At 43.2% G+C, this 19,203-nt stretch overlaps 1 protein-coding gene across 4 annotated transcripts in view; it reads right to left on the bottom strand.

Annotated features, from left to right (window-relative positions):
* The window catches only part of PLEKHG4 (pleckstrin homology and RhoGEF domain containing G4), a 103,528-nt gene that overhangs the window by 66,428 nt on the left and 17,897 nt on the right, over nt 1-19,203 (bottom strand). For 3 of the 4 annotated variants that reach the window (XM_062586241.1, XM_062586242.1, XM_062586240.1), the window contains exons 2-4: nt 16,721-16,918; nt 6,674-8,888; nt 1,182-1,397 (exon numbers count right to left, since the gene is read on the bottom strand). In XM_062586241.1, coding sequence (XP_062442225.1) covers nt 1,182-1,397; nt 6,674-8,888; nt 16,721-16,918 — 2,629 coding nt within the window. The remainder of the gene's footprint in view (nt 1-1,181; nt 1,398-6,673; nt 8,889-16,720; nt 16,919-19,203) is intronic. The other variant, XM_062586243.1, reaches the window with a different exon arrangement.

Consider the following 19,203-nt stretch of genomic DNA (forward strand, 5'->3'; position numbering starts at 1 on the left):
TCCTTTACACACTTGAGGTCAAAATTGGTCTTGCAGCCTCGGTCCTCAGTATGAAAATACATTGTGCTGCTGTTCCGCTCTCTTTCCCATCCCCTTTGCACTAGGCAGGTCTGTCTGGCTTTTTTGCTCTCAGGTCAATTTTGAACTCAAATGTGGCTGCCGAGCTGATTGAATACAGCTGTCTTCCTGACCTGCACTGGACCTTCCTTCCTGATCTGTTCTTAACTGGCTACAGAAGGAAGTAAGCCAGCACAGGCTGCTTAAGCAAATGTTGCCGAACGAATGGCTCCGTTTCTCACTACAGCACTGCAGAAGTAGATTAACTCAATGTTTGGTTAAATGCAGACCTCTTGTTTGGGCCCTGCATGTCAGACAATACTGGCTGCTCTATCTAACAGCCTCAGCTTTGTTTACCACTCTAACAATATTTGTCCCATCCAGAAGTTTTATCTACAGCAATTTGATACTTGCTACCACATTAGATACACACACTGAATAATGTTAAACCAACAACTGACCCTGGCAGAACAATTCTGGGAAGTCTTCCCTTGACAGCTAGTTCTGTCATCTGCTATTTAGCTATGCTTCTATTCATCCCACATGTTGCTCATCTGTACTGCACTGAGATATTCCTTTCAACATTATGCTAGGCAGCACAAAATCAAACTTTTTATAAAAATGTATTTATGCAACTACATTTAATCAACCAAACTTATAATTACAAAGAACAAAACTGGTTTTACAAGAGCCCTGTCAATTAGCATCTTCTATATTTCTTTAATTATCTTATCACTCTTCTCTACCAAGTGAGTCAGATTCCTATTGTCTTGACTAGATCTGATGTCAGGCCCACCAGCCCATCACTGGCTGGATCCTCACTCTTGTCCTTTTGGACTGCTAGCATGAGCTTATAGATTTGATTTGCCACTTCTGACTCATAACTGCTTAGTCAACCTTTTAAGACTCTTGGGAGCAAGTTGAGACAACTTTCAAGAAAGTTCCACTTCCTGTCTTTCCCACCCAGAAAGTTTAGAGAATTCATGAAGTTTTGCTTCTAGAGAGGTTTGGGTTGAAAGGAACAGGATTCACACCAGTCTTTGCACTGCTGCAAACAGAAGGGCATCTCCATTGCCCTCCCATACCACCACCCTTCCAAGGCCCACTTTGGCTCAGCTACTCACCAGGCAGGCAGGCAACGCCACTCTTGAGCACTTCTAGGTTCACATCCTTGACTATGGTGGGGGCAGACCGACCACCCCAGGCAGTCCCAGAGGCTGGGGGCATCAGAGGAGTAACAACTGTAGAGGTTTCCAGTAAGGCACACACTCTACCCCCTGTCTTCAACACATTTGAATCAATTGCTTCTTTTATTGTCTCTACCCCTTCCGACACCATCCCTGCAAGACAAGCAGCAGTTAGAGGCTAGAACACAGCTTCATTCAAAAGGTGCCAGGTAAATCTCAGGCTGGGGAGGGACACGGCCCCTGCCACTGTGCCCCACAGCTCTTCCATTCCTACTGCCAGTACTAGGCATGTTACAACACTGATGTTCCCCTTAAAAAAAAAGAGGGGGGGAAATAAACCAGTTTATTGTGAATTTTGAAGTTCCAACTCATTTAAGATCTGGATTCCTGTACTCAAGGTCATTTTTAAAGGTAACATATCAAGCAGTGCATGTTTGCTGGCAGCCTGAAAATCTGGAGCATTGGAAGTCCCTTCCCAGCTCCAAAAGCTTGAGTACGCTGAAGGGATAAACCAGCTCCTGACAGGGAATGCTGCTCTACTGGTGCAGAATGCCCCTCCCCACCCCCCTTCAACACATTCCTATTAGCTCTTGAAAATAAGAAGTTGACTCAAGGTTGACAAATTAGCTGGGAATTAGCCAGAGACCTGGTTCTTCTCTTCCAGATTTTTTAAATTAACAGTTAATGCGAAAGGCAAAAACCTACTTTAAAACCCTGAAGAACAGGATGACTAGACCAATCAGCTCTGTTTGAGAACCAGAGGAAATGTTTCCTTTGCAGGACACCTCAGCTCGAAAGCATAAGTTTTGAGAATCACTTGCATCCAATATTAAGTATCTCAATAACTGCAGGAGAACTAATGCTGATTTCCTCATTTTGAGTTTTAATTTTCATGTAAAAGTAGATGAAGAGAGGAAAAACTCCACTCCAATGTAAGAAGTATTGTTCCCCATTTCCCAGCATTATAAGAACTATAATTCTTATACATATGTACACATCTTTAATAACCTAAGTACATAGCTAGGGTATCCCTCTGTTTGGCAGAAATACATACCAGAGAATAACGGCTATACCTCACCGCAAATATCTACCTTAAATATCTACCCCCCCCCCCAAAAAAAAACCAACCTTTCTTCAGAAAAAATGAAGAGTGGAGTGTTTACTTGCTTGCTAGAAGTCACACATTTTAATTGCTGCTTAAAATTGACTCAAACAATCCTACCTTTCTGCTGCGTCAACACTGCTGACACTTGACTCAGTTTATTTACTAATACTCAAATACCTCATTAAAGAGTAGGACTAGGAACAAAGTAGTTCTTGAAGTGGCTTTCAGCATAAGTTTTAGCAGTGAGGGAGATTTACAGGTTGAGGCTCAGCCCAAACTGTTTTTAAACTGCTACAGGTGAGTGAGCAAGGTGCCCTAAGCAGCATAGCTTACTCTGCAAAATACCAGGCAACAGGAGGGAATGAAGATAGGTTCCAGGGATCCACAGCCAGGCCACCGTGGAGTATCTGCTCATCATGATGCCCCCTCCACGGAGCACCCTTGAAACCCAATTTGGCATGCGCTGCATCTGACCATACAAACCGGGGTAATGGCCTGAGGGCTCTGTACAGCTTTGGGCCACATCAGAGTTTGATTCTGTTCCTAATACTACCTCAACCTCTATATTCCAGTGATGCATGAGGTCAGTTGTTTTGGACATGCTGCTAGATCTTACCAAAGTGACATTTTAGAGGTGCACAGATCTACCATAAATGGGGAATCTGGGAAGACCAGCAAGACAAGCCAAAGCCACAAAGGTTTCACAGGCTGACAGACTCTGTGGGGGAACATCTCCTAGAGAGATGCAAGGCAGGGCTTATCGCCAGGCCATACAATATGTAGAAAAGAAACAGGCATTAAAAGAAGAAAGTCTACAAAGGGAACCAAAAGACAGTATTTGAAAAGGACCAGAAGGGGATCATGGCTATACAGGAACTACCATACCCACACAAGAGAAGGGCATAAATGTATATGGCGGCTCTGCCATTGATATCTCTTAGGAATGAAGTGGCAGTTACTTAAAGCTAGAAGAAAGAAACACCTTGTTCAACCCACCAGACAAGGTTCTGGTGCTAGAGCCTTTTGCCTCAAGCTAACCTCACTGGAGCTGTATTGCCTCCAAACTACCTAAATCTTGCCCAGGCTACAGAGATCAAACAAGACAAGCTTCAGTGGCCCAGTTAGATTGGCAGTCCCCACTTCCCTCTCAACAGGCACAGGCATATTATTTATGTTATTTGTAAGCAGGGGTGGAGGAACTTACTTAAAGTTGAAATTGTAGAATGCAGAGGATTACATCAAAAATCAAATTGACAACTGGGACATCTGAATTTTGATACATTTGTACGTTACACCTTTCCCTGAGGTTAAGGAAGTGGTAGAGGAGGATTTGCTTCTATGCATTTCAAAGAGACATTACCACTTTCCCTGCAACTGTCCCAGCACCAATATCATCTGTGGTAACATCACATATTAACAAAAGAGCAGGACTGTAATGCCCTAGCAGGTGCTGCTGAATACACCTCGAAGTGGCTTTTCATACAGTTTCTTAAATATCAAGTTATTTCCAACCCCCAAGCATAAGAACTTCTCCAGATCTGCAAAGCCCCAAAATTCACTTGTCCTGAAAACCAGTCACACGGGGGAAAACAGCAGTGAGATTTTTCTAAATCAAACCAGTGGAAATTTTCAAATCCCTACCACAAAACACTTGACATTTGGCTCAAAACCCTTCCAAGCTACATAATATTTGCACAGAAAATAAGCTCAGTTTGTGATTAAGGGTGGGAGTAAGGCAAGTTCAGATATCCTAGTTCTGAACATGGTTTTTAATGTAGTCTGCTTTAGTAAGTAAGTTCCTCCATCTTGCAAAGAACAAGCTCTGCATCTGCCTTCTATTATTGAGTTATAAGCTGTAGATCTGAACTGGGCCAGTGAAGCTTAAGAATTGGTTTGGCTGTTCTTTATAGTTTGGGCAAGATACACACAGTTTACTGTCACAGTGGCAAAACATCCCCAACAAGTCTTCAGCCTATCCAAAATTTACCTCACCTACAGACTGACCAGCTGACAGAGCAAAGACTGTTTGAAGGACAGAGTTTAGGTTATTTGCTTTGATTTAGAATCGTATTTCTGAATTTTTACTCTCAGAGCTTTACTGGAGTTATGTATGGGGAGGTGAATGGCTTGTTTGGATCTCAAAGCAATCAAACATTATTGATTAGACTAAGCTTACTAAAGTCCTAGGTGTACTTTAAGAAATATTCCCAGTATTAACACATATTTGAGCTGCAATATGCCTTAAAGAGTTCCTGTTCGCTTTTTGTTTTTTCTCGGGGCTGTCCCTGAGGTTAAGGAAGTGGCATTTCTTCTGTTTTACAAACTCTGAGATAACAGTTTTTTAAATGTAATGCCACAGCTCAACACTGAGAAAATTGGGCCAGGAGTACATCACTCTTTCAATCAAATCCCCAGAAACATCTAAATTATCTTTCATTAAAAACGTACTCCACACACACTCCCAGAGGGGTCTGTTATTACTGAAATCCACCGCAGCAGCCAAGACTTGCCCTATGGAGCAGCCAGAACATCACGCTTGTTATCTCAAACAAAAAGCTGGACTTCACTCATTTTACACAGAAGACGTGTGAACATAGAAAAACAGACAACACGCCACTGGAGTCCTTTAAAAAGAGAGTATATGTTCAGCACTCAACAGAGCCCAAGTTTTCTGAGGCCCAGACCTGTGCAGACATGAAGTCAAGCCAGGTTCAGCTTGGTCAAGAGCGTTACCAGCCAGTACTTGCTTTGTGGCTTATAGTGAGAGTTTCATTCAGGGAGAACAGATATCCACGGCATGTTTATTTACTGGCATACATCCCCCAGGAAATACAGACAAGCAGAGTGTGACCTTCATGAGTGCAAGCTGCTCAGACAGAGGCACACTTAAGATGTTACAGCTTTTGAGGGGACTCCTCTTTTTTGCAGAAAAGAGTACGACCACTCAGCTCGTCACTCCAAAAATATCAGAAATCTCATGTGTGGCCATGATGCTTGACAACAGTGAGCCTGCCTAAATACGAAATTATAGCATTTTGGTGCAGCTGTGAACCAAACAGTTTTCTTTTGAGTTATAAAGACTTTAGCTCCATTTGGAGGACACATTAAGGCACTGGATAAAATGTGGCTTTTGGACACTTGAGAATGTGACAATCATATTGGCAGCCAAATGGAATAGTGCTGCAGCAGTGATACAGGCTTTTGTCCACACAATTCAGCTTCCCAGCGATTTTTACACTGGCTATAAGGCCCATGCAGACAGGCTCCTGATCAGTTCCTCCACAGGGCTAGACATGCTCTAGCAATGTGGATCGGTACTTCCAACCTGTTCAATCATCCTCATTCTAATATTTCAAGCCCGGATAATTTTCCTAGCCAGGGGTCTAAGGGAGTAAGAGCTGTTGAACTGGAATGGCATGTTTCTCGCACCCCCGCCACACATATACTTTTCTCAATGCAATCTGCATATCTACCTACAGCTTTCCAGAGTCAGCAAAGCTAGGCACAGCCAGCATTTGTCTCTGTGTGCTTATACACCGGCCGCCCACAACCTGGTGGAAGGGGCAGAGACCTCGACTGACAGTTTAATTCTTCTGAAGGAGCAGAGCTTCAACAGAGGAACCCAGCCATCAAGAAATCAGGGCAACATCTGCTTGAACCTGAAATTAGATTGCATCTGATCTGAAAGTAGATGCTTAATTTTTGTGCCTTCATGTTCCCAACTGAAAAATTAATACTAGCTCTCCCACTCACATTAAGCATCCCCTACCTGAAACATAACCAAGCTGAAGAAAGCATGCCAGAGGGAGAGAGAGAGGGGTGGGGAGAGGGAAATCCTCAACCCTGCTATCTGCTTTTTACATCACTTACCAGCATCTGCCCTTGCTGATCTTCAGGTCACATTACATAGCTCGTATTTTTGTATGGCATCAGCTGCTGCTTCCTCCTGCCACAACTATCTTCCTAAAGCCAATCTTCAACCATGAAAGGCTTATATAGTTATGCATTCTGTTCTCACATATTCATATTGCATGCACCTATAATGTGCACACCATGAATGTGGTGGAAGGCCACCAGCAATCAGATTAACCGAAATTAAAAATCCCTCATATGGGAACTCTGCTCTATAATGACCTAAATTTGCACAGCAGCATTGGAACAAAATATCTACAATAAATCCATCTGTAAAGAAAAAGCTAATTTCAAGCCACAAAAAGGAAAACCTAAACACTTCCATTCAGTTTTTGCTCTTCAGCAGAATGCATTTACCAGTAGTAGCTTTTGAGGCCTTTGCTTTCTTCACAAATATCAACCAAGTAAATACCTTTTGGAGATGATGTCCCTGAAACTGCCTCTTGCTGGCAGTGCACAGCGCTGGGATCTGTATGTCCCTCAACAGGTCCTGAGGACAGCGGTCCAAGCTCCAGCTCCTCTTTAATGGATTCTAGTGTTTTTAGCACAGCTGACTCACCCTCAGCAGTCTTTGACCTTTTCTCATCAGAAACACTTCCCTGGTTCTCCTCCTCTCCTCGCAAATCCTGTGCTGCAACATGCTCTGGGTTCAGCACAGAGTTCACTTCACTTTTCTCAGAGTTCCACACAGAGCTCATTTCACTCTTCTGATCCTGGTTTTCTGCCCAACTTCGAGGTTTCTCAGATCTTTCTCCATTCCTGTGTGTTTTGACTTCACTTGAGCCTTCTGGTTGTGCAGAGTCTATCAAAGAGCTGCTGTTATCTAATTGTTCTGCCATCTGATCACTCTCCGCTGATGGAGTGGTTTGGAGTAGTTTGGCTTCTTCAGCTTTCTTATGCTGACAGGCAGAGACCCCTTGCTCTTTACCCTGTGACAAGAGTCCATCCATAGGAACTTTGACAGAGTAGTAATTATGGCTAGTCTGATTCTCTTTTAGAACAAATGTGGGCTCAATCACTTTGACTTCCTCAGGACTTTCTCTTCTTCCCAACTCTAATTCATCTAGTTTTCCTTGGTTCAGCAGCTCTGGAGGATTTAATGAAGAACTAAAATTTGCTTTCTGATCACTGCAGCAAGCATGGACTGCTTCTGCATCTGCCATGTCCCCTGAAGGGAAACTTCTCTCCATACCTGTGTCTGAACTCTCAGCTGTGGTGAGTCGTGTAGTGGCCTGGACTGGTGCACCGCTTTCACTGACACTCTGGCAAGAAACATCAGAATCTCCCTTCAGTGTGTAGTGAGGTCTGGAAGACTGTGGGACAGACACAGGAGAGGGATCCATCCTCATCACCTCATTCGGGCATTCTGTCAGTGGTTCATCAAGTTCTCTCAGTATCACCTCCTCTTTAGCAGCAGCATCATCTAGAACTGTTTCTGGACTCTGCTCTGATGTTTCTGCTCCAGGTTTTCCACTAGAAACATCACCTTCTACCTCCGTGTTTCCAGGAGCACCAGTCAGTCGTGCTTTGCAGTCAACACTATCTCCAGCACACATGTCGCTGTAGCTGCACAGTGCATATCGCCGATCAATTGAGTGTTCACTGTGGGCCTCCTGCTCTGCAGGGGATGGATCCTCTGCACTGGTGGCAGCAGACACAGCCACAGGAAAGTGATTTCCCATGGTACCAGGACCAGTTGATTTCAGCTGATCTTCTGGAAACAGTTCACCATGTGCCATCACTTTGTTGCTTTCCAAAGAAACTACATTTTTGAGAACTTCTGTAGAAGAAGTCCTCGGAGTGCCCATTTGACAGTGTTCCTTTAGTGCAAGTGCTGACTGACTTAAGTTCTTGGAGTATGTACAGTCTTGAATGATATTAAACTTATGTGTGTCTTTAGATGCATTCAATCTTGTTCTAGGCTGAGTTCTATAATTTAAAGCTAATGATTGGGTTAAAGAGCCTGTTTGTGGCCCAAACCTGGGCAATGAAACTTCTGTAAGCTCAACGTACTCCCCTTCAAGGTCACTTTGCAAGTTCTCTTGAGGCACTGCACTTGTACACACACCATTGACAATAGATTCACTTAATTGTGGAGCTGTGCTGCTAATGACCAAGCTGTCTTGACTCAGACTTTGTTCCTGTAGATAGTGAGATCCTATGTCTTGTGAACTGCAGTCAGCATGGTCCATGGGGTGACACAAAATTGAAGGTTCTTCTGTAATTTCTGGAGTGATTATATTATTTTCAGTTATTTTTGGTTTATTAATAAATTCAGGATTAACTACTTTCTCCCAGGGAACACGAAATATTTTATCATTAGTGGTTAGTAAGCAGTTTTCCAGTGCTATACCCATCCGCTCTCCATTGATAGTACTCAACCATTCCAGGGTAAAAATAGAGGTATAGGAGACTTCCGGAATCACAATTTCTTCTATGTTATGTTTGTCTTTTGCCAAACACTTCAGTATAACTCGTGGAGACTTCTTCAGATAGGGGACCACCTGCAGGTAAAAGTCACTGGGCTTTAAGATTCGCCAGTCAATGGAAGCTAGCTGAACTACAATCTTCTCATGAATACATAGGGGCCAGCCCTCATGACGGAAGAGCAAGCCACAGTACTGAACCTATGGAAAGAAGATAAAGCATTTTCAGTATCAGGCATACACCTTACTTCAAGCTTTTGGACAGGAGAAATGAGAACTTCCCTTTCACAGCTTAGCTGTATCAATCGGACAGTAAAACTTAGGATCTTCAGTAATTAGCACAGGGGAGGTGTTTCTCTTCAAACACCAGCAATAAAAAGCTACCAACACAAATCACAAGCATCTAAAAATTCAAATACAAACCAGTCTGCTAACTAAACTAAGAACTAAATTAGGAGCTTTGTCAAAGAAGCAAGGCAGAATCAAAATGCTAAGTAAAGCCTGTCCGAGTTAAAGAGCACAGAGCCAGGCAAAAAGCATCACCCATCTGCCGCTATCAAGAGCTTATGCAAGAGAGGTGAAGACAAGTTATATGGGATTCAGCAGCAAGTGGATCACTGCAATCTACCAGTGAATGGGAGAAGATACTGCCAAGAGAAAGCAGTAGAAAGAAGGCAACCGATGAGGAAAGCATAGTGAGGCCACAAAGAAAAACGGCAGCAAGTCCTATCAGCTGGCTGTGGGGAACTACACTGAAAATAAAAGGAATTTCCTTCCCTTAGGTCAACTAGGCTCTCCCCCAGTAACTTGTCTCCTATGTCTCCGTTCACCAACCACTGCCAGATTAGAGTACTGCCCAGGAAACAAAAGAGCCCACTCCTTAGTGAATGATGGCATTTCCAAAGTACTTCCCCATTATTTAGGTTAAAAAGACTGAACTCCTAAAGTCAGCACTAAGTAATTCCAAATCCTTTAGCCATTCCCCTGGCTCTTCTTGGAATTTCATCCAGTTTACTATCAATATTCTTAACACAACGCACCAGCAGATGCATCAGTTGCCATACACAAAGCAGTCTCCCTCGTTCTACTTGATAATGCTTAATATGCATAAATAAGTTGTGAACAGGCAGCTCACAGGTCTTTGAGATCTGCTCCTTCCTAATAAGGTGTCTAACGCCAAGACTATCAGCAATGCTAGGTGTTCCTTCATTTAAGCCTATTTAACAAATGTTTTGCACACAGCTTTTAAGTAATCCGGATCTTGCTCCAGATCAGTGACATTTTTCACTTTTAAGAATTCCCACTAGAGCCTGAAACATATCTCCATTTTAAAAGTAATTATCATTTTTGGTTCATGTTAGTATCAAAAAAATATTGAAGTGCTAAAGAGCTGACAGCCATTTCCTGCAGACGCCTCATAGGTACGTACTTGCCCAATGAAGTTTTCTAGCTTATAGTCATGTTTTGAATGTTTCAGTTTAGCTGGTTAATTCATCGTCTCCATTCCATATCTGTGCTAAAAAGTACCATTACAGATTTTCCATTAATTCACTAAACTCAGAAGAGTTGGCCAGTGTCCCATTTACTCTTAAATATTGGACCAATGTTATTTGTTTGCCAGTTCTCTAGAAACCCTTTATCATTCCTGAATATAGAAACACTCATGACATTCTAGGCCTATTTTTTTTCAAGTAAGGTTTTTAGGCATCTATCAAGATAGTCTCAGGCAACTCTCAGTCAAGTAAAAGAACTGAAGTTCTATTGATGAAATGACATGGCTCATAACCATTTTAAATTTAATCACAACTTTACAAAATAAAATTACTGCTTTGAACTTGATTCTGTTTGAGTAAAGTAAGAATTAAATTCATCCATGGCATAAGCCATGACATTAGCCACAATTCATTTTTAGTTCTGTGATTAATTTCGTTTTTCTCTGTCATGACAAGGTCTTAGATAGAATTTTCCTATACTGGATGCAATACTTAAATTAGAAAGCTGTCATCGAGAAACATCAGAGACTTCAGGATTGGCAACATTAGATTTCAAGCATTTTATCTGGTTTCTTTTACATGGTCACATGGCAGTCTTGACAGAGAAAGCAGTTTATGAATATGCTGTATTCTGCAGACCAGACAAATGAAATAAGAATGTACTAATTCAAATCTTTTGCCATATAACAGAGAAACCACAGAACTAGAAAGAACCTCCTGGATCGATCCCCAGACATATTGAAGCACTGAGGTGTAACTGCAGCCCAGCTAGGCTTCTTATCCTCACTATACCTAGTGTGAAGTTGCTCCTCCTCCCTGTAGCTTATTCCCCTGATGTGTTCTCATGGCTTAAATTTACTAAACTATGTCACATCGCTTTAACAGTCTTCTCCCTTGATCATCTCTGAGGTCTGCCTGAAGCACCTCCTTCACTCAAACACCTTTTCTACACCTGTTTCACTTTTTTATTTTTCTTCAGTTGTGCAAAGTATTGCACAAGGTTATGCATGATGGCACCACCACTTCCCACCTCTACTGGAAGTATCTCATCCCCTAAAACTAAGATCACACTTATCTATTCCACAGTCATGCCCCTTTAGTAACCCAGTCACCTGCTAATCTTCTTTTCCAAACTGACGAGTCCCAGTTTACAGAATTTTTTCTATTACTTTCTAAAGGCATGTGCTTGCACTTTGAGACTATCATTATTAAAACTATGATATACAAAGTTTTACAGCTCATCTCGTGTAATATATTTATCCTAGTCCTCCTTTCTGTTATTGTTCATGTCTCTCACGCTTGCTCCATCACAATTTTCTGTCATACCCTTACTTTTTAGGCCAAGGCCATAGATGAGAAGTGTTATCTGTCTCATGACTCTGGCCTCCAACTCAGTTTTTTAACTTCAGTACAAACATCCTCCTTTCCATCAGTTTGTTACTCATCCTGCAATGCTTACATAATCCTCCACCCTTTGACACACTAATTCATTTTCCGTATGATTACACAATAAATCCTTCACAGAAGAAATTAGACAACCATTTTTTTCTACAGAGAGCTGTTTTATGAAAAAGGCTAGTTTGATACTACCTGTTACAAAGCAAACCACATGAAAAATTTTATCCAGTTTTATTGGGTTGATTAATTCTTACCCTGCTCATTGCATGTTGTTGTTGTATGGTCAGCTTCTTCAATATATTTTATTAGTATCTCTGACTTGACAGATTCAGTAAAAATTCCTGTTATCCAAAATTCAGCATTATGTGGTTAACTTCTTTCATCTCCCTATTCCAGGATGGTGATTAACCATTCCCCTTGTCTTCAGCACACACATTTCCATTTCAGTCCTAGCAGTTTCATTTCTGTTCTCTCAGTCTAATCAGTTGTCCTACTGTTTTATCTATATGCTGTACCACCATTGCAGTGAATCTTCCTCTAGCTTTATTTTTTTGGAGGTGTCATATTAATGTTATCTTTATTTTCTACCTTGAACTCAGAACGGATCCACTTCTATTCCTTTTTTAATTTGAGTTAAAAAACCCTACAACTTAACTACAATTTGCCTGTACCTCCCTCATAGTCAAGAGGAGCTAAGCTTTGCAGTTTTACATCCTTACGCTTTCTGATCTCTAATAGCTAGTGCCTTTCTTACACAGCATGCCTGAATTTAGCTAACCAAAGTCTCATCTTACAACAACACACTGTTTACAGAAGTTGCTATAGGCTTTGCAAACGTCTCAGGACTTATTTTGCAGATTTTTCCATCGTGCTCACACATCTCAGTCTAGATCTTGCATCTCTTATAGAAGTGCCCAAGCTAAATATTTTGTACATAAGGCTTTAGACAGAAACAATTTCTATTATTTTCCAGAAGAGACTATATGACTGCACCCACACCACCTGCCATCAGCCTTTTTTTCTGCCATTACAGCATTAGAGCATTTCCTAACAGGTACTTTGAGGCCATTTGGGGCAGGGGCGGTGGTGGTAGAATGCAGCTAGAACAGAAACAAAAAAATTCCTAAACTAATACAAGTAGTTTACAAAACTGCAAAATGAGAGATGCCATCATCAGAATGAACATAAAGCTGAATTCCGTCTGGACCTACCTTACAAAAAGGCTAAAACCTTTATGCATTGTATCCCATTTGATGGCCATTCTTACACTGGCAAACCTAAAATGCAGCCTCATTCCTTAGATGACCCGTTTGCCTATTGACTGACAAAAAATAAATGGAAGAAAACTCAGTAATAAAATGATCACCAGACCACAGTGCAGAACTCTCAGAAATTCCCAACAAAGCTGCAAAGTAACAGTCTAAACTGCAAAATCCAAGCTGGAATGTTAAGTCCTTCGGTAGTATAAATGTTTCAGAGTTTTAGAACTTTTAAAGTGCAGCATCTACATGCTTCTCCTGCTGCAAAAAAGCACCTTTAAAGGGTATATTAAATGAAGAGGCTTATTTGAGCTGTTTTAACACTTCACTTTGATGTTTAAATATATGTTCTTCTCATGTCCAATCACTGCCAGAGCCAAATCTGGCTTGTCAGAGGAGTGCCAGGAACAGATGCTGTGCACAGCAGTGGCAGCCAGGAAGAAAGCTTATGAACAAGCTGGGCACTAATGACAAGTAAGTCACAAAGGTGCTAATTCCTAGCTGATGACTGGGCTGGATCCTATCAATGGTCCATTTAGCTCAGTATACTGTCTAAAGGATAGCGGCAATACCTGGTTTCTCACTCTGTGCTACAAGGAATACTCTTTGGCACATCCCTCCAGAAATGTACCTCAGCTCCTGAGCTTTCCATCCAGACTATTGGTTTTACTATGCCTAGCTGAAGTCTGTGAAGTTGGCTAGTACCCTATAAAAACACATAACATTTTTGTCACTACAGAAGCTGAGAAAAAGATCTAGTTCTCTCAAGATTGCCTACAGTAATGATGTTCCTTCTTCAGTGCGCTTCAGAAGTGCCCACAAGGACCAGCTGAACTACAGACTAAGGGACAGAGAAAACATTGCCTTCTGTTTAGGTGCTATAAAAGGCAGACAAATAACTTGGCTAAGCCAAGTATTTTGTGCATAATGTTTTAGACAAAAAAAAAAAAATACATTATTTTCCAGAAGAGACTATGCAATTGTACTGCCCATCAGCCCTTTTCCTGTCATTAGAATAATTCCTAACAGGTACTTCAAGGCCACTCAAAGAACATGTAATAAGAAATAGTCCTGTACTTTCAAACAGTAATGACAACAGAAGGGGGGCACAGTGGTCTTGGGGGTTTGGGAAAAAGGAGGAGTCCAAAAAAATGAAAGAGAAATAATTTTATGCAATAAAAATTATAACAAGCAGACTTCTGAAGGAAATACAAAATGCCCTGGGCCCTCCTGTAAAGACATTACAAGGTAATGTACCTAAAGCTCCCTTGTTCTCCCAGTACTGCCAGCTCTAAAAGTGCAAAATTGTGAGTCAGAGCCAGAAAGGGTCATGAGCAAAGAAGAAAAGGTATTTGAGTCTGGTCTTTGAGAGGCCTGTGCCACCCTGCACTCTGCCCCATGCTGCCCACCATCCCAGACATGTTATGCCTAATGCAAAAATCCCCCAGTACCCCATGTGGAGCAGTAACAGCCTCAGCCCGCTCCTCTGCACGTTGGGCAGTCCCTTGCTGGAGACAGCTGCACCACTGCCCTGCATCCCATGCGTCCTCTGACCTTCCTGGGAAGTCAGGGATTGCCAGGCAGACCCAGAGGCCTCCTCCATTTCTGGGCCTGTGACAGGAAGGTGGCTCTGAGCATGGTTCCTGGCCACCACCTCCTCGCACAAGGCTGTGCCTGTAGGATGGCCTCACCACACTGGTCTCCCTCCCCAAGCACGTGGTGCAAGAGACGCCATCACCTGCCCTCCCTGCCACCAGCTCCTTGCTCCAGGCCAGCCTAGGAGGTTGCCAACACCACTATCCTCTCCCTGATTTCTCCCTGCTACAGCCCACAGTCCTCTTACCACAGGGCCTGCCACCCTTACCTCTCCCACCATAGCCCCCAGGCCTCAAGGCCCATAGTCCCCACACTCACATCACCACAGCCTCTGCTCTGCAACCCCAGTCAACCGCTCCATGGCTCCCAGCTCAGGCTGGGCCTGTCATGCCCATCAAGGCAACCCCACACTCTGATTGGCTGCTGAAGCCTGAGCTGTCTGCTCATTGGTTGCTGGGACAGCCCAAGCCCCTCCCTACTGTTCCCCACCTTTGGCCTCTTCCACAGCAGGCCTCAGCCCTCTGTGCAGCCATGGCCTTATGTGGGCCTGCGGCCTTGTCAGACCCCAGCCCCACCATTCCTCTCTCCCCCATTAGGCTTCCAGAGGAGGGTGCCCAGGGAAGCACAGCCTCTTTCTCACAGCCCAGCAAAATCCCTCCTTGTTGCCCATCCTTGCAGGCTGCCCCCTTAGCTGTCGCCGTGGCCTCTATCTTGGGAGAGCAACGGTGTCGCTCAAGCTCCCCCAGAGCCAGCGTGGGGCAGAGGGCAATGCCAAGACACAGCCTCCGGCCATGGACCCAGTGCTCCAGTCTGGGCAACAGGCTCCTTCCAAATGCCTGGCTGCTTTCCTGCTACTAGATCACTCGCCCAGGAAGCTGCTAAGCATGTCAAAGCTTCAGGAAGCTGCAATGGTCTTGGAGAATGGGCAAATTGCTACCTTACCTTCCTCTGTGAGATAGACAGTTTGGGGAATGGTGTGAAACAGCCTGCAATAATTACTGGTTCATGCAAACTAAAAGACTTAAGTTTCTTCCAAGAGGAAAACATGCTGTGCATCATCATGTTAGAAACTGCAGTTAGATATACCTATCAAGTAATTCCTATTCTTATGTCCAGTATTTGAGAGACCACCATGCTACTTATTAAGCATGTTTTTTTTCTTAGATATCCAGGGGTTAAAACAGAAAAAAAAGAAAAAAAGGAAAATTAAAAATAGAAACCTAACTATAGCTGACATAATTAAATAAAGAGGCCACTGAAGACATACTGTAACATAACTGTAATGCTATGAGATTCAGAAAGTCATTTGGTTCTAGAATAAAAACTTAGAAAATAAACTTTTCATAAATACCCTGTGTGCAAGTAACAGGCTGCGGCTCGCTCAAAATCCTCATACATAAACCCTGTGAGCCTGTGCAAGAAAATAAAAAACACAAGGTGACCAGTGGTCAGAGTTTTTTACATAAATCCATCGTATGTGATAGATGTTTTTCCCCTAGCATTCCAGCTCCTTGAGACAAGCGAGTGTCTGACTATTCTAGCTTCTATTTATTTTTTTCCTCCCCTCAGAAGTCCCTTGCCCTTCCTCATGAGAAGATCTCTTGGAAAACTGACCACACACATCCTCTAGGCTCAAAGAAAAAAAGACTAGAAAGAACCCCAGACTTAGGAGTTGTTTGGTTTTTTCCTCAAGTCCTACAGATTTTGAGCCAAGTTTGATGGAGGCATTTGACTCATCGTTTCTAACATTTGAGACTCACAACAGTAAAGCACATTAATCTTGGACTCACTGTGGCAGTAACTGTAACGTGACTCCTTGGGGCTACTGAGTCTTGTGAATGTTCCAGCAGCCATCAAAGGGTGTGAGAGTTCTGGGAAAAACACTGACTGGCAGCATTTCATCCAGCATGTTCCTCTGCCAAGGGCAGGAACGTGACAGTTTAATCCATGCTGCCAGGGAATGGCTGGGGTTAGAAGCTTCAAGATTCAGGCATATCCAGCAAATGGGTTGCAATGATGTTGCTAAGCCTCCCCTCCAAACCCCTCAAAGCTTTCTGTTAAGTGTTCCTGGTTATGGAAAGTGAAGGGAACACTCCAAATCTGATCTCTGCATGGCAAATTTCGGTAACAATTTCTCAACTGTTTCAACATTTTCTCTTTGCCCTCCACCTATGCTTCCATCATACACGCACCTAAGCACTTTTTGCCAACCCTTTTACATTACTAGAGCAAAAAGCAAATTCTCCAGCAAAGCCACAGCAGACCTTTTAAAGCCTGGCATACTTACACAGGCATCCTGCTGAATGCATTGCAGGATGTGCTTTGCTGGAATCAGGAAGTCTATGAGGTAGCGCAGTCCATCCCCATGGTATGTCTTCTCCACCACATCAAAAACTTGGCACAGAACAGTGGCTGCGGTAGCCTCAAATGGAGGATAGAGCACTGATAATGTACTCTGAATACAACCGTCCAGCGATTCCGAGTCCTGCCAAGAAAGAAAGTGTTAGCAGTACTACAGTACGATATGTCCCAGCACACTCGTGAGCTCTAGACCAAGAAGCGCAGCCATATCCAGTTGCAGGAGGAGAGAGGATCAAAGGAGCAAACTGCTGTCCTGTTTAGTGTCTTCTGGCAATTTCAGGTAAAAAAAAGCTCTCTTGAAACGCGAGTGAAGTGTTTGCAGAGAGCTGTGCACCGCAGCAAGATTTCCCAGCTTTTGCTTACGCAGCAAGTCATTCTCCTGACTGAGCTGGGTGGAGCTCCTATTAAACTATTACTGCAACACGTGAGTGCATGCAAGCAAGCGAGACTGTCATGGGGTGGACAAATCTATAGGTCCCATGTTTCAGACATTCAGGGCTGGAAATGCCAGACAGCATTCAGGTGCGTTATGTTCCTCAGCAGGCCAAGGGGCTTGCAGAAGAAGCTTCAGAGCAGCTGAAGTTTCTCAGCATGCTTTGCTCTATCATTAAAGTCCCCACACAGGATAAGCTGCCAGAGATGTTTGGTACCAGGGAAAGTCACTCAATTCCTCATTATTCAGAACTGTTTAGTTGTTTGCCTCTCATGATAGGCTCACTCCAGGAGCCAAGAAGCTTGCATGCAGGTCTATCTGTAGGATTCCCATCTCCTCCTCAAGGATTAGAGGTGATGGTTCCACTATTTCCACCTTCATTCTCAAAAACATGCCAGCCAGAGTCTTCGCAAGGTGTCAGGACCAATTCCAGTGCTAGAGGCCAAATTCTGATGTACTGCAAGGGCATAAATGAAGAGAGAAGACAGACAGACAGATAGCTAGACAGACAGAAAGCTAGACAACAGGAAAAAAAAATGGTATGCATATGCAGAGAGGATCAGGATCCCTCCATGCCTTTTTATTTTAGAGAGGACCCCTTTGGCTACCTTAAAGCTAGTGGGAGTGTGTTTTGCTACAAAACCCAAGTAAAGTTTACTCAGGTGTCTGTCCAGATCCTCATCTGATATAAATCCACCTCTCTTCACTACACACAATGAAAGCAGTTGAGCTTCTGGCCCAGAAGCTCTAGAGCCTCCTGAAGAACAGGAATAGCTGTATGGACATGCCTGAAAGAATAACTCAGTCCCACAGCAAGATTTGGAGAGAAGGCTAAACAAAGAAGTGGCACATCAGCTTTCCTCCCCTAAAAAGGAATGGTAAGATGGAAGAGATCAAAAGGAGGCAAACTGTTTCACTTCTTCCACTGTAAGGGAGCATGTGCTCATTGCTCCAGACACCTCCAGTGGCTTTAGAAAGTGCAACAGTCTGAGAGCAAGTCTATACTGACCTGCAGCCACAGTAGAGAGAGTGCTCCTCACACAAGCCTTCCCATCTCTCACAGCTGCTTAGATCAATGATCTTTAATTTCTCATTTTGAAAGTTGGGGTTTTTTTTAAGCACAGTATAACCATACTGCTCCGTTGCAAGGCCTTCCTTAGGACACCACACAGGATTGGCGAGGAAGGATAAGGCTGCCCAGGTAATGCTTCTACAATCTCTGCACTAAGCTTGGAGAATGCATGTGACAGGCAAACCTGGCAGTGGCACAGCTTCATTCCTTTTTCTGCTGTTTCTCCTGATGTGAGCAACAAGCAAGGCTAAATGGCACTAAATAACCTTCTCAATCTTTCTCAACTGTTCTAAGAGGCCATCTAGCTCCTGCAATGGCCCTCAAGGTCAATGAAATCAGATAATCAGAGGTTAAGGAGTTATTCTTTGTATTGCCAACTCAAAAATTCAAAAAGCAGGAGTCCCGTGTGCAACTCTCAAGTGTTAAATGGTAGGACTGCGCATGTAACCCTAATGCTAAATAGGAGGAGGAGAATGGTTTTATAAATAAGCTTCTCTCAACCTAGAAGAGAGCAATATAAAGCCCCAACTTTTATTCTGTTATTTAAAATGGTAGTTGAAGTTCCTAAGCACTTCCTTGACTCCAGGAACTCCAGATCTTCACAGAAAACCTTCCACTGGATATTGTGGAGCTCCCAAAAAAAAACTGCCAAGAGCTGAAAGCCAGCCTACTCTATAGGCAGCATGTGGCTCTCTGCACAATTCTGGTCGAGATTATCCCCACACAGGGTGCTGGGGAGAGCCCAGCAGAGCTAGGGAAGCATATAGGAAGAGAAAGCAGTACAATAGGGACTGTGAGATGAATTACACAGACCCAAGAGGTCAGTCTAAATAAGAAGTGTTCCCTGTACACAGTCTAGTACCCTGGATCTGTTAAAAAAGGCAGGGAGGGACTGGAAGGGTAG

This window comes from Rhea pennata, chromosome 13, assembly GCF_028389875.1.
Source record: "Rhea pennata isolate bPtePen1 chromosome 13, bPtePen1.pri, whole genome shotgun sequence".
In the NCBI taxonomy this organism is placed as follows: domain Eukaryota; kingdom Metazoa; phylum Chordata; class Aves; order Rheiformes; family Rheidae; genus Rhea; species Rhea pennata.